Source organism: Argentina silus, assembly GCF_951799395.1.
Source record: "Argentina silus genome assembly, chromosome: 8".
In the NCBI taxonomy this organism is placed as follows: domain Eukaryota; kingdom Metazoa; phylum Chordata; class Actinopteri; order Argentiniformes; family Argentinidae; genus Argentina; species Argentina silus.
In genome coordinates this window covers 6,065,201-6,078,370 of record NC_139662.1, presented here as the reverse complement: position 1 = coordinate 6,078,370, position 13,170 = coordinate 6,065,201, and the positions used below count along the sequence as shown (strand labels likewise).

General features: G+C 41.2%; 3 protein-coding genes across 4 annotated transcripts; 2 read left to right on the top strand and 1 right to left on the bottom strand.

Moving 5' to 3' along the window:
- Positions 1-247: 247 nt before the first annotated feature.
- Positions 248-3,127, top strand: LOC310807871 (chymotrypsin-like elastase family member 2A; the record flags this gene model as incomplete). Its single annotated transcript, XM_083674504.1, has 8 exons — positions 248-287; positions 804-892; positions 1,014-1,108; positions 1,349-1,474; positions 1,626-1,762; positions 1,930-2,075; positions 2,406-2,558; positions 3,110-3,127. 8 exons carry the CDS (start codon positions 248-250, stop codon positions 3,125-3,127), a joined length of 804 nt encoding a protein of 267 aa, XP_083530630.1.
- Positions 3,128-3,908: 781 nt separating this feature from the next.
- Positions 3,909-6,345, top strand: LOC310808875 (chymotrypsin-like elastase family member 2A; the record flags this gene model as incomplete). The annotated part of the gene is made up of 8 exons (XM_083675975.1): positions 3,909-3,948; positions 4,465-4,553; positions 4,676-4,770; positions 5,011-5,136; positions 5,288-5,424; positions 5,592-5,737; positions 5,935-6,087; positions 6,328-6,345. 8 exons carry the CDS (start codon positions 3,909-3,911, stop codon positions 6,343-6,345), a joined length of 804 nt encoding a protein of 267 aa, XP_083532101.1.
- A 533-nt stretch (positions 6,346-6,878) lies between these two features.
- tmem51a (transmembrane protein 51a) lies at positions 6,879-12,507 on the bottom strand. Of its 2 annotated transcripts, none has more exons than XM_083675061.1 (4): positions 12,351-12,507; positions 10,522-10,663; positions 9,794-10,242; positions 6,879-9,288 (listed from the first exon to the last, which is right to left on the bottom strand). In XM_083675061.1, the coding sequence occupies exons 3-4, from the start codon at positions 10,183-10,185 to the stop codon at positions 8,850-8,852; spliced, it is 831 nt and encodes a 276-aa protein (XP_083531187.1). In that variant the 5' UTR covers positions 10,186-10,242; positions 10,522-10,663; positions 12,351-12,507; the 3' UTR covers positions 6,879-8,849. The 2 variants fall into 2 exon arrangements, with proteins under 2 accessions (XP_083531187.1, XP_083531188.1); XM_083675062.1 differs by having other exon boundaries at positions 10,579-10,663.
- Positions 12,508-13,170: the final 663 nt, after the last annotated feature.

The window sequence follows — 13,170 nt, the reverse complement described above, 5'->3', positions numbered from 1 at the left end:
CAATTACTAAAGGCTCTTCAACTGTAATCACCTCATGACCCAAGACATGTGACCACAGGAAATCATAGGACAGAAGGAGGAGCTAACTGAGAAAAAAGTCAGTCTAGGGGTGTGTATTCCAGAAAGATACCATATAATCAAATCTTTTGATCCATTAGAGTGATTAGGAGCTATACTTTCATTTGTAAGAATCTTAATATTCCCTTGTATGTGTATTGTTAGCTACGGTTTTCAAGATACAGGCATAATGATGAAGTTTGTGGTCCTTGCTGTCCTGGTTGCTTGTGGTAAGGATAATTTTACATTTCTGTTTTACATTCAGAATATGGTTGCATGGTGACATTAGTAGTGAACTACAGTCAAATGGAAAATCCGACACAAAACCAACAGTACATATCTGTACAAATGTCTGTCTCTAATTGCATAAGCGGAACACTAACTATAATGTCAATTGAAATTAGCTTACAGTTGGTTATATTTACCATTTCCATGAGTCATCCATGAGTTCCTATAGATTGATCTTCTGGACAGCTCTCCCTTACAAATTTAAGACTACTTTAAAAGTAAACCCTCTGCAAGAGGATGACTGGAACGCATAGTGTCAAGTACTGTACTGTACTAGCTGTAATGCTGCATTAGCCATTAATATTCTACTTTTCTTTTTTAAAAGAAAGTTGCACTTGTATACAATAAAGTACACCCTTTTTTGCAAACTACAGGTAGCCTTACTTGTTTTCTTTGAATTGCAGTAATCTTGTTTGTGTGAAATATTATGTATAAACATTGTGTTTACCGTTCCCCAGCCTACGGGTGCGGCCTGCCCACTTTCCCTCCTGTGGTGACCAGAGTGGTGGGGGGAGAGGACGTCCAGCCCAACAGCTGGCCCTGGCAGGTGAGATCAGACTCAGGCTAGATTCCATTTAGAAAAGTCTTTGTGGCTCTGAAGTGACTAGATAGGGGAAAGCAAAAGGTTTCAGAGATGCTAACTATACATTCTATCCTCTGGATCTCAGATCTCTCTTCAGTATGATGACAGCAACCGGAGCCACGTCTGTGGAGGCACTCTGATCTCCAGTGAATGGGTTCTTACTGCTGCTCACTGTATCAGGTACTGTACTGAACACAGATGGGAAGTTTATGAATCATCCACACAGGCATCACAGGGGGTTTGCTGTTAGTTAACTGTGGTTGGTTAACATTGCACCATTTACATCAAAAGAGTATTAGCGTATCCATCATCCATTAGTAATACAATACAGAGTAGTACAATACAGAATCACCAACAAAAAACTGTTGAAATTACCTATGACCTCCTGATGTTATGTCTTCTCATTGTGTGGTCCTGCAGTAGCCGTTACACCTACAGAGTAGAGCTGGGCAAGCACAACCTGACGGAGATTGAGGAGCCGGGTTCTGTGTTTATTGGCACTGCAAAGATTATTGTCCATGAGAACTGGACCGCCTCCCTTATCCGGTAATGTAACCAATTCTGCTGTATTGTGACTGGCATTTAATCTGCACATCCAAACAAGAGAGTGTTGCCAATCAAAGTCTGTGATTCAAGTGACCACTGTCATTTCTCACTAAGCAAGCTCAAGCAGGTGTTCCTCTCGGTTTCCCCACAGTAATGACATTGCCCTTATAAAGCTGGAGACTCCGGTCACCTTTAGTGACTCCATCATGGCTGCTTGTCTACCCAAGGCTGGCTTTATCCAGCCCCACAATGAGCCCTGCTACGTCACCGGCTGGGGTAGCCTCAAAAGTGAGACCCGACACCTTCTTTTCGTGTATTAATCTATATTGTAAATACAGATCACCTACTTGTCATAGCCACTCTGTACAGGGAATGGTTGGACCATAGAAGGTGTTAGGCCCTGTAAGATCTCGGTCCTGAGTTATACCGAGGATAAACGTTTCTCTTGTCTTCAGCCGGAGGCCCCATTGCTGACATCCTGCAGCAGGCTCTCCTGCCCGTGGTGGACCATGCCACCTGCACCAAGCCTGACTGGTGGGGCAGCCAGGTGAAGGACACCATGGTGTGTGCTGGAGGTGATGGAGTTGTGTCCGGGTGCCACGTAAGTCCAAAGAGCCCCTTTGCAACAGTGGGGGGACAATACAATGACATCATCATGTTATAGTACTAGAGAATGTTATTGTAGACACATAATCATCAACTGGATAATCCATCAATACTATGAGGCCATGCCACTCAACACTGTAAAGAGATATGCATGAGTGGCTTGTAGTCTTAACTCAAGCTATACCAAGCCTCAGTGTGTAAAAGCTACTGGGCAACACAACATGTAAAAGTGACACTACACCACAAGTGAAACTGGGGGCCATCGTCTTGAAGAAGATAGAGCTGTGTTGAACTTGTTTGTTGATCTGGTTTCATTGTGACCCAGGGTGACTCTGGTGGCCCCCTGAACTGCCAGAATGCTGATGGAGCCTGGGAGGTCCATGGTATTGTGAGCTTCGGCGGTGGGCTGAGCTGCAACTTCCCCAAGAAACCCACTGTCTTCACTCAAGTCAGCTCCTATATTGACTGGATGAACACTGTGAGTGCCTTCAGCTCAGTTCAAAACACAGTAATTGATTGATTGTACCTATTTGGTAATTGAAAACACACTCACAATGCCAACAGCCAAAATGTCAGTACAGTAGCCTTATATACAATAAAAACTAGAGAAGAGAGCATGACAAAAAATCTTTCCGCTGCGGTCCTCTTCAGACAAGACTAGCAGGCAAGGCAAGACCCACTTAACCAGAACTATGGCTGAGAAATTCTATCCAGAGGTATTGGGACACAGAGTTAAATATATGCTATTTATCAAACCAACACATGTGTACTGTATGTGAAGGGTTCCTTCAGCTTGAAATTAAAAATAGTAGATAACTTAACTTGGTCCAAAGATGCTCTGCAGCAGTTCTGGATAATACTGTAAGTGTTTGTCCAATTCTGCTTGGACCCTATTAATGGTTGTTTATAGCTACAGTTGTTGTGATATCTACTGTACTGTAGAACTGGAACTGATCTTGTTTGCAAAGCTCACATGAGTCCTGATGAAGATCCTGATCTATTTATTATTTTGTCATCTGCTTTCCACAGAACATGGTCAACAACTAAAGGAACGAGCTGCCTAGTGGTCAACCAATGTCACCATGTGGATTTTTGTTGGTTAATAAAAATCTAAGATACAATTTTTGTCATTTTGTTTTTGGGTTGAATGTTGGTCATACAGTATATGCCACAATACACGTAACAACACAAATTATTTTCTTACAAAGTAGAACACTCATGATATTGAGTCATGTAAAAGTAGGGGTGACACATTGTTAATCTTTATCACACACTGAAACATTCATCATCTTTCTGAGCAGGTGCTGCAGATTTGAACAATAAGCAATCAAGGCTAGTGTCAGGTGTTGTTAGCGTGTTGTCCCTTCGTCATCATTAGTATCAATTACTAAAGGCTCTTCAACTGTAATCACCTCATGACCCAAGACATGTGACCACAGGAAACCATAGGACAGAAGGAGGAGCTAAAACTGCCTGTATACTGTATGATAAAGTGAGAAAAAAGTCAGTCTAAGGGTGTGTATTCCAGAAAGATACCATATAATCAAATCCTTTGATCCATTAGAGAGATTAGGAGCTATACTTTTATTTGTAAGAATCTTAATATTCCCTTGTATGTATATTGTTAGCTACATGATAAAGATTCTGCTTTGATCAGTGATGGGAAAATCTTATCACTGTGCATGTGTTGTCTCCTAGCGCCTCACATGTTTGGTTTTCTGAAGGGGCAGGTTGCCTTTCCCAGAACTGGTTTCATTTTGAGTCACTCAATGAACAAACAGTATAAATACAGCTCTCTTCAGAAAACAGTTTTAAAGATACAGGCATAATGATGAAGTTTGTGGTCCTTGCTGTCCTGGTTGCTTGTGGTAAGGATAATTTTACATTTCTGTTTTACATTCAGAATATGGTTGCATGGTGACATTAGTAGTGAACTACAGTCAAATGGAAAATCCTACACAAAACCAACAGTACATATCTGTACAAATGTCTGTCTCTAATTGCATAAGCGGAACACTAACTATAATGTCAATTGAAATTAGCTTACAGTTGGTTATATTTACCATTTCCATGAGTCATCCATGAGTTCCTATAGATTGATCTTCTGGACAGCTCTCCCTTACAAATTTTAGACTACTTTAAAAGTAAACCCTCTGCAAGAGGATGACTGGAACGCATAGTGTCAAGTACTGTACTGTACTAGCTGTAATGCTGCATTAGCCATTAATATTCTACTTTTCTTTTTTAAAAGAAAGTTGCACTTGTATACAATAAAGTACACCCTTTTTTGCAAACTACAGGTAGCCTTACTTGTTTTCTTTGAATTGCAGTAATCTTGTTTGTGTGATATATTATGTATAAACATTGTGTTTACCGTTCCCCAGCCTACGGGTGCGGCCGGCCCACTTTCCCTCCTGTGGTGACCAGAGTGGTGGGGGGAGAGGACGTCCAGCCCAACAGCTGGCCCTGGCAGGTGAGATCAGACTCAGGCTAGATTCCATTTAGAAAAGTCTTTGTGGCTCTGAAGTGACTAGATAGGGGAAAGCAAAAAGGTTTCAGAGATGCTAACTATACATTCTATCCTCTGGATCTCAGATCTCTCTTCAGTATGATGACAGCAACTGGAGCCACGTCTGTGGAGGCACTCTGATCTCCAGTGAATGGGTTCTTACTGCTGCTCACTGTATCAGGTACTGTACTGAACACAGATGGGAAGTTTATGAATCATCCACACAGGCATCACAGGGGGTTTGCTGTTAGTTAACTGTGGTTGGTTAACATTGCACCATTTACATCAAAAGAGTATTAGCTTATCTATCATCCATTAGTAATACAATACAGAGTAGTACAATACAGAATCACCAACGAAAAACTGTTGAAATTACCTATGACCTCCTGACGTTGTGTCTTCTCATTGTGTGGTCCTGCAGTAGCCGTTACACCTACAGAGTAGAGCTGGGCAAGCACAACCTGAAGGAGATTGAGGAGCCGGGTTCTGTGGTTATTGGCACTGCAAAGATTATTGTCCATGAGAACTGGACCGCCTTCCTTAGCCGGTAATGTAACCAATTCTGCTGTATTGTGACTGGCATTTAATCTGCACATCCAAACAAGAGAGTGTTGCCAATCAAAGTCTGTGATTCAAGTGACCACTGTCATTTCTCACTAAGCAAGCTCAAGCAGGTGTTCCTCTCGGTTTCCCCACAGTAATGACATTGCCCTTATAAAGCTGGAGACTCCGGTCACCTTTAGTGACTCCATCATGGCTGCTTGTCTACCCAAGGCTGGCTTTATCCAGCCCCACAATGAGCCCTGCTACGTCACCGGCTGGGGTAGCCTCAAAAGTGAGACCCGACACCTTCTTTTCGTGTATTAATCTATATTGTAAATACAGATCACCTACTTGTCATAGCCACTCTGTACAGGGAATGGTTGGACCATAGAAGGTGTTAGGCCCTGTAAGATCTCGGTCCTGAGTTATACAGAGGATAAACGTTTCTCTTGTCTCTAGCCGGAGGTTCCGTTGCTGACATCCTGCAGCAAGCTCTCCTGCCAGTGGTGGACCACACCACCTGCACACAGCCCGAGTGGTGGAGCGTCCTGGTAACTGACAGCATGGTCTGTGCTGGAGGAGACGGCATTGTGGCTGGGTGCAACGTGAGTAATCCATGGTTCACCATTCAAAGATGACAGTTTTCTGAAGAAGGCTCTTAAGGAATCATATAAGCACTGTAAGGAAAATACACTGTATGATTAATAATCATACCTCACTGTATGTAGTTCAAACATGCTATGTTCATATACCTTTAGCCATCTTTCAGTTACCTAATATTGTAACTGTTCACATGACCAAGGGAGACTCTGGTGGCCCCTTGAACTGCCAGAACCCTGATGGATACTGGGAGGTTCATGGAGTGGTGAGCTTTGGCTCTGGTCTGGGCTGCAATGTCTCACAGAAACCCACTGTCTTCACTCAAGTCAGCTCCTATATTGACTGGATCAACACTGTGAGTGTGACTTCCCTGTCACTATGTTGCTTGTTGCTTCTGTCAAAACATGCAAAAAAAAATCAATAGGCAATAACAAAAATCATAGGAAGCAACATGCAATTAATGTATTCATTGGCATATGGCATAATTGAATGAATAAAAAACAGTTTTGAAATATAGCTATGAAGCTATGTTGGATAGGTTTATGATCCATGCAAATCTAATGTTGATTTTCTTTCTTTTATCCTGTTCCCACAGAACATGGTTAGCAACTAAAGACACAGCTGGACTGAAATACCCATCAGAAATAAGAAGAATACCTATAACAAATTAATTTTCAAATTCAGTGTAGTCATTCTATTTGTACTGAGTAACTACAGGGACTAAATGTGCAGTAATGTTGACTATATCTATTTCAAGGCTTGGGGCAAGCCATAAGTGCTTTGACAAAATGTCCATCACATTTTTATGGTAATACTGAAATGATAAAGAGATGCCTTACCAAATCGGTATCCAGAAAATTACATTATTCTACCACTAGAGGGAAGGCAATTTAACATGTAAAGACATTTAACAAAGACATTTACATTTAAGACATTTAGCAGACACCTTTATCCAAAGCGACATAAAACAAGTACATTTATATATATGCATATGTAAGTGAATCATCTATACATCAGTCATCATAAGATAAACAAATCTATGCTAGGACCAGGGGCCATTGGCAGACACAATGCTAGAAGAAGGAAGAATTACTTTTATAAATTTATTTGTAATTTTTTATTTACAGTAGAGAAACCGTACAGGGGGGTAGTGGGGATGAAGAGGTCTTTAGGAGGGACAGTCAAGATGTAGCCTGAAGAGATGGGTCTTCAGTCTACGGCAGAAAACAGGTAATGACTCTGCAGTCCTGACAGCAGTGGGAAGCTTGTTCCACCAGCGAGGTGCCAGGAGAGTGAAAAGCCATAACCTTGTAGCCTTGGAGAGGGCATGCTTTCCCAGGGAGGAAAAGCAGCTCAAAGAGTATATTAAGCAACATTGTCATGCTTTGTTGCCTTTGTATTCAACTGTACATTCCAGTAACTAAATATCTGTGGAATAGGTGAAGGGGGAAAGTGCAGACATCATAACAATTTCCACCATGCCATTGGTATGACTCAGGAGGTATGGCATTGGAATGAGGAATTCATTTGTAGAAAAGCCCAAACTATTTTTGGAATAAGAGTACAAATATTTATTTTTATTTCTCACAATCTTCACTGGCGAGACAAGCCTCCATTAGTGTTCACAAGGATGAATCACTCTGAACTCTAATACAAAAGCACATTTTCTCAATACATTAAAAAAGTGTATTTAGTCATAAAAGTCCATCATTTATGAAACTGACACTATAAGTAATACTAGTACATATTTAAAATGTACAAATGTATACATAGAGCTGGTTTAGAGATAAATCAATTAAACTCATGACCAGTCAACACAGCATATTTTTTCAATATCCTCAAGAAAAGAACATTGTAGTAAGTCAGCTACTGATTCCTCACAGTAAAATCTGGTCCCATAAAAAATGAGGCACATACAGCCATGACAACTAAAAAGAGACTCAAAGACATTGATCATACCATAATGATAATCTAGATTAAACTGATATTAAACTAGATGTACATGTTGTGCATGCTATACCAAATATTCAAACCAAATTAACTCTAAAGTTCTATGTTGTCCTGAATATCATACCTAGCACACTCAGTCAGATACTTCTTCCTTATTTGGAGTGTGTACATATGCTAAATGCTTCAGATGTAAAGTAGTCTACTGAGTATTTGGATGCCCACTTAAAAAAAAAGATGGATGATAGCTTCAGTATTTCGGTTAACTTTCAGTCACAAATAAACATTAATCACATAGTGATCTAAGCACTGCTGTCTTCTTGCTCCATTACACAAAAAGGGGTCAAATCCTGATCACTAAGACTGCCTCTAGTTTTTGCTCCCTCTTTCCTCTCTGAGTTCATTCTCTGCATACTCTAAATGAAAACATTGATGCCAGTCAAGGAGTGCCAGCTAGTGCAGTAGTTGGAGTGGTGAGTGAGCAATGGGTGCCATTATCTCTGTCCAGCTGCTCTATGAAAGAGTCCCTCTTGTGCTCTCCTCTATTGAGCAAAAAACAGGCAGGGAAAGGACCTTGGGACTACACTACTGCCTTTACAACCCAACCCATTGCACCATGGCTACAGGGCAAAGGCTCCTAGCTATTCACAAGCCTCCCTCTCTCTCTGAATCATTCTCTATTGATGAGCAAAACAGACCACAGAGACTGAGTTGTCAAGTAAGGGCATTGATTCAGTCATCAATAATGCATCTCCTTGAACGTGTGGAGTAGAGTTCTAAGTGATTTAAAACATGACATGATTTAAAACACGAGTAATAATACTTTCAGCTAATGATGTTACTTGAAACGATATCAGACATATGAACAGTATAGTGTAGTTAACTTAAAAACGGTGACTTTCATTAAAAGGCGACATTTGGCTGAGTGCTTCAATCCATCATACGTACAGTACTTCTCCGCTTTTGAACTAAGCTTCTGTATCATGGAAAGCCTCCATGTCCTTGGAATCAGTTTGTAAGAGTGTCCTCTATCCAGCCACATTATGAGAGCATTCAGGCAAGTGCCATTGAGAAGTTTTTTCCAGGGACACATGACAAGCGCCATTTCATTAGTCACACACATTTGAATCCAGAAGCTGCACTTTTCAGCTTTGACACCAGAGGGCAGACTCAGAGCTGGGGCACCTTGTCCTCGTACTGTGGTGGTGGAGTGAGTGGCTCAATACTTAACCCTCCTGGTTGCTGAGAGTTATCCTCATTTTTCATATGCAGCTTCTCTGATTTAATCCTCCGAATCTTGAGGGGAAGAAGTTTGCGGCCAGTTTTTCCAGGCCGGCGATTGGATGCAGAAGCAGAAGCAGAAGCAGCGGCAGCTGGGCCAGCACTGGCTGAGGCGGGATTGGTTGAAGTGGGACCCGGTTGGGACCTAGCAGAGACACCCTCTGACCCCTCGACCTCGTACTGTATCCCGTCCACCTGTACCAGATCATCGTAAGAAGGCAGTTGGGAGGAGCTGTGGCGGAGGTTGCTCTGGCGTACCGGGTACTGCCCGCTGCCCACCGCCTCCTCATAGCTGGGCACGGTATACCTCTGGGCTCGCTCCTCTTCCCTGTAAATATTGAAACACGAACACACAGGTATTAGATTCAAATAAACTTTTTAAATCTTTATTGGCCCATTGCTGGGCATTTTGGTTGCAGCATAAGAACAGGTCTGCTTTTATGAAAAACACACCAGACCAGACATATTTTACAATATAAGTAGATATTTTGAACGAAAGACAATGTGCATTGAGCTTATTGCAACAGATGTCCAAATTTAAATAGAAAATAAATTAGTGTTTTGTGTACTTTATCTCACAAGGCTTGAAGTGAAAAGTTACCAACTGATACTGCAGTGAGAATTAATGAAGCACTAAAAATCACCTGCAAAGGTCTGTATAATTGTTTTGGGGAGGGTTGGGGCAGAAAGGCAGTAGAAATGATGCAAGCAATGCTATCTGATAGTATTTTTATTATATTTACTAATTGTCAAAGCTGATCTACCCCTAAAAAAAAAATGAAAAAAAGAAAGGTCTGTATAGTACAGAGAAGCTACAGTAGTGTTGCACTCACGTCTCTCCGGCCTCCAGCTCGCCGTCTGCTCCACCCCCCACCCCGGGATTCTGGGCCTCCAGGCGCCTCTGCTGCTCTCTTTGCTGGTTCCTCATCCCCAGGCACAAAGACAAAAGCAGCATGGCCACACCAGCCCCCACCAACACAAATGCCACAGAAGAGGCCCTACTCCGGTTGTCCGGTCTCCCTCCTCCGGACCCACTGCTACTATTTCCCGCCGACTCCGGTGGCACCACACTCCACACGATCATGACAATGCCCAGGGCCACCAGCCCCAACCCCAGGGCACACAGGGCATACTGAGAGCCAGAGTTTCCACTACTGTTGTTGTGGCTGCTGCTGGTGCCCCCACTTGCTGGAGGGGTCGGGGGCACCTCCCCATTGGAGCGCATCCCTTCCCAAATCCCACCTAGTCTTCAGCCAAGTTGCTCCACTCCTGGGGTCAAAGACTAAAGAGGGAGACACTGGGTTAGGGTTTACAACACTAATACAGTATCAATAGAAGTGTATGCAGGTAATAGTTGCCATACCGATGCAGCCTCAACATAATAGTAAATCAGACGGAGGATGGCACTGAAGATGAATGTGAGGATTAATGTGTTGACAACTACACCCACACCACTAATATCAAAGTTTGAAATTATTTTGCAAAGTCTGTGAGGAAAAATAACTTAAAAAAAATACAAAATAAAAATAATAATCTTATCTTCACAATCACAATGTTGTACCTTTGAACTGGCTTTGATTTCAAGCGATGACTACAACTGGAACTCTATATACTCAACATTATGCATTTCCTTTCCTACTGTATTGAATCTTCGTAAAGGTGGTGCCTCCCGGTAGCTTCTGTCCCCTTAAGAGCACTAGCACCTAAAGAAACAGAGAACACCTTGCCTTTATGATGTTATAGTGAACTTTTTTATAACAACATTTTACAGCAGACAGTCTGTAGCACTCCCATAACAGACACTTGTTGCACAATATCATGCTCTTTAGTAGAAGGAAGAGAAGTCATCATATAGTGAATTCTGAAGTGGGAAAGTATGTTCATTGGTTGTCTTTACTGGCTTTATTCGTTGTCTCCTGCGTCTTTACGCCAGTAAAACTTGCTCATAGTAACGAGTCATTTTGCAACAAATGAGTCACCAGTTGGGAAATTCCACAGCCTCATGTCTCACTTTAAACATACCGTAAATATTAGGAGTATGACCAGTTTATTCATTGTATAGTGAAGTGTAAAAGTGCAAAGTCTAGGCTGATCTGGAATAACATATAGCCTACTATACATGCACTCTTTACAAGGGGAAGTCCTGTGATTCCTGAGAAACCCTAAACAAGTATGAGTCTTATTACAGCAGACTATCACAGCCATTAAGCAATTCTCCTTTAAAACACGGACTGATTACTGCTTGCTAGGGCCAACATGTCAGCAGAGGAATACATTTGTGCACATGTCTGTACTTGCTTGGAGATATTGAGGGACAACTTAGGAGGACCTCATGGAAAGCCTCCTTGGATACCAAATTACCCTCACTCACAAGAATGTGAGGTATGACAACAAAGAAAACACACCCACCTCTCTATGACAACTATATAGTTCAGTAACAGTTGGGTTCTTTTTAGGGGCAGGAAAGATATGATATCTTGAACTGTAATACATATTGTATATGTGTAACCCAAAGTTCCAAAAAAGCATAGTGTGTATAGTATCAAGCTAATGACGTAAGAAATTATTAGCACAATAATTTGAGGAGCCTTGTAATCTCCACACCCATTACATTGGGTTTACAGTCCACTTATAGCAAAGTGTATGCGTAATGTTTACAATTCGGTCATCCCCTTCATAACTGTTAAATAAAAAACGTTTAATGTTACAGTCAAGGATCTTCAGGATAGGCTTTGCATGCACAGGACAGGCTATGCATGCAATCTGTGGATCTTAAAGTATCTCTGTATGTGGCAAGAGGATTATGTGTCCTTTGCTTTGACGCATGTTCTGCTTTTTACAAGGGCATTTTGTTTTGGCGGATATGAGGAAGCCTTACGGTAACCACATTGTTTTATCTTCTTCTAAAGTTCTGTACTATCACTTGTATCAACAGTTGAGTCTCGCTGTAGGCTAATGATATAAAACCAGCAGTGGCTGGGCATTGACCACAGAAGCCTACTCAATGTATTGACCCACTGAAGTTGCATGGATAGGCTACTTAATGGAATCCATTGCACGCAAAACAACTATAAAGGCTATTTCCCATAGAACAGGATAGTGGAAGAGAAATGTGATGAAAACATGTTGTCACAGACATTCAGCGTTCCATGGCAGGCTTATGGGGATGAACCTTTATCAGATGAACTAATTTAGTACGATAGCCTAGCTACAACACGAGCAGTTTTAGCTACACTTTATATCCTCCCGCGCGGGATACAATTACATGGACAATCACAAAACAAATAAACTGTTTTATCCGCTAAAAACTTCAAAAAAGCTTTCTTCAGCCTAGGTAATATTACAGTGTAAGGATAACTGACTACTGCTACTGAAATGGCACGGCCTTACCTTGGCATTCTTGACAACGTCCGAGATTTGGCGACTAATACATTACAAAGAATGTTTTCATTTCTTCGAAGTTGATGTCCGGATTTTGGCTCTCAAATTCCACTTACTGCATGTGAACAATCGTTGCAAATTCGAACCAGGAACTTTTTTGCGAACCAGGAACTTTCTCCAGTGGACAGACTAAAGAAAAAAAAAAAAAGTTGTAACATCGTTACACTCCCATTTCAGCGTTAACCCTTTCGCTCTAGGTCGTGTCTGGTTGAATACATTTATGAGGTATAATGACCAAAACAAAATGTCAGGTGAGAAATGTTATCGACACACAAAAAAAAATCATACATATGTTTAGCTGATCGTGCATTCTCATTTTACAAACATATACACTTTACCTTCTTGAAAATAAACACATATGAGGAGAGAACAAGCATACGTATTACACACATTTCCTTTGGTTATATAAAACCTGGTGAAATGCAATTGGAGAGAACATAATGCAAGCATCTCTGAAAGGAACAATTGTTAACATTTTGTTCTTTAGCATCAGCATTTTGATTATTGTACATGAAGTTCAGTCAGACTATTCTGCTATTTTGCTATTTTGCAGATGACATAATGACAATAGTACACATTGCTAGTACACTTTGCTGCACTATCAGAGTGCAGAACAAAATAACCGTATTACTTACCACCCATACTTCTATATATTGGGCTTAGCTGCAAATTCAAAACATACCACATATGGCATTTTTATTTATATTAAAATTGTATTGAGTATCATGGAGTCATCAATACTCAATACTATAAAGAGGAAGAAAAAGTC

What these genes read in the sequence shown, in the direction of transcription:
- tmem51a (XM_083675061.1), bottom strand. Translation starts at nt 10,185, where the DNA reads ATGCGCTCCAATGGGGAGGTGCCCCCGACCCCTCCAGCAAGTGGGGGC. An exon ending in GAGCTGGAGGCCGGAGAGAC is followed by an intron (nt 9,289 to 9,793) that starts GTGAGTGCAACA and finishes CAATATTTACAG; the next exon opens with GGAAGAGGAGCGAGCCCAGA.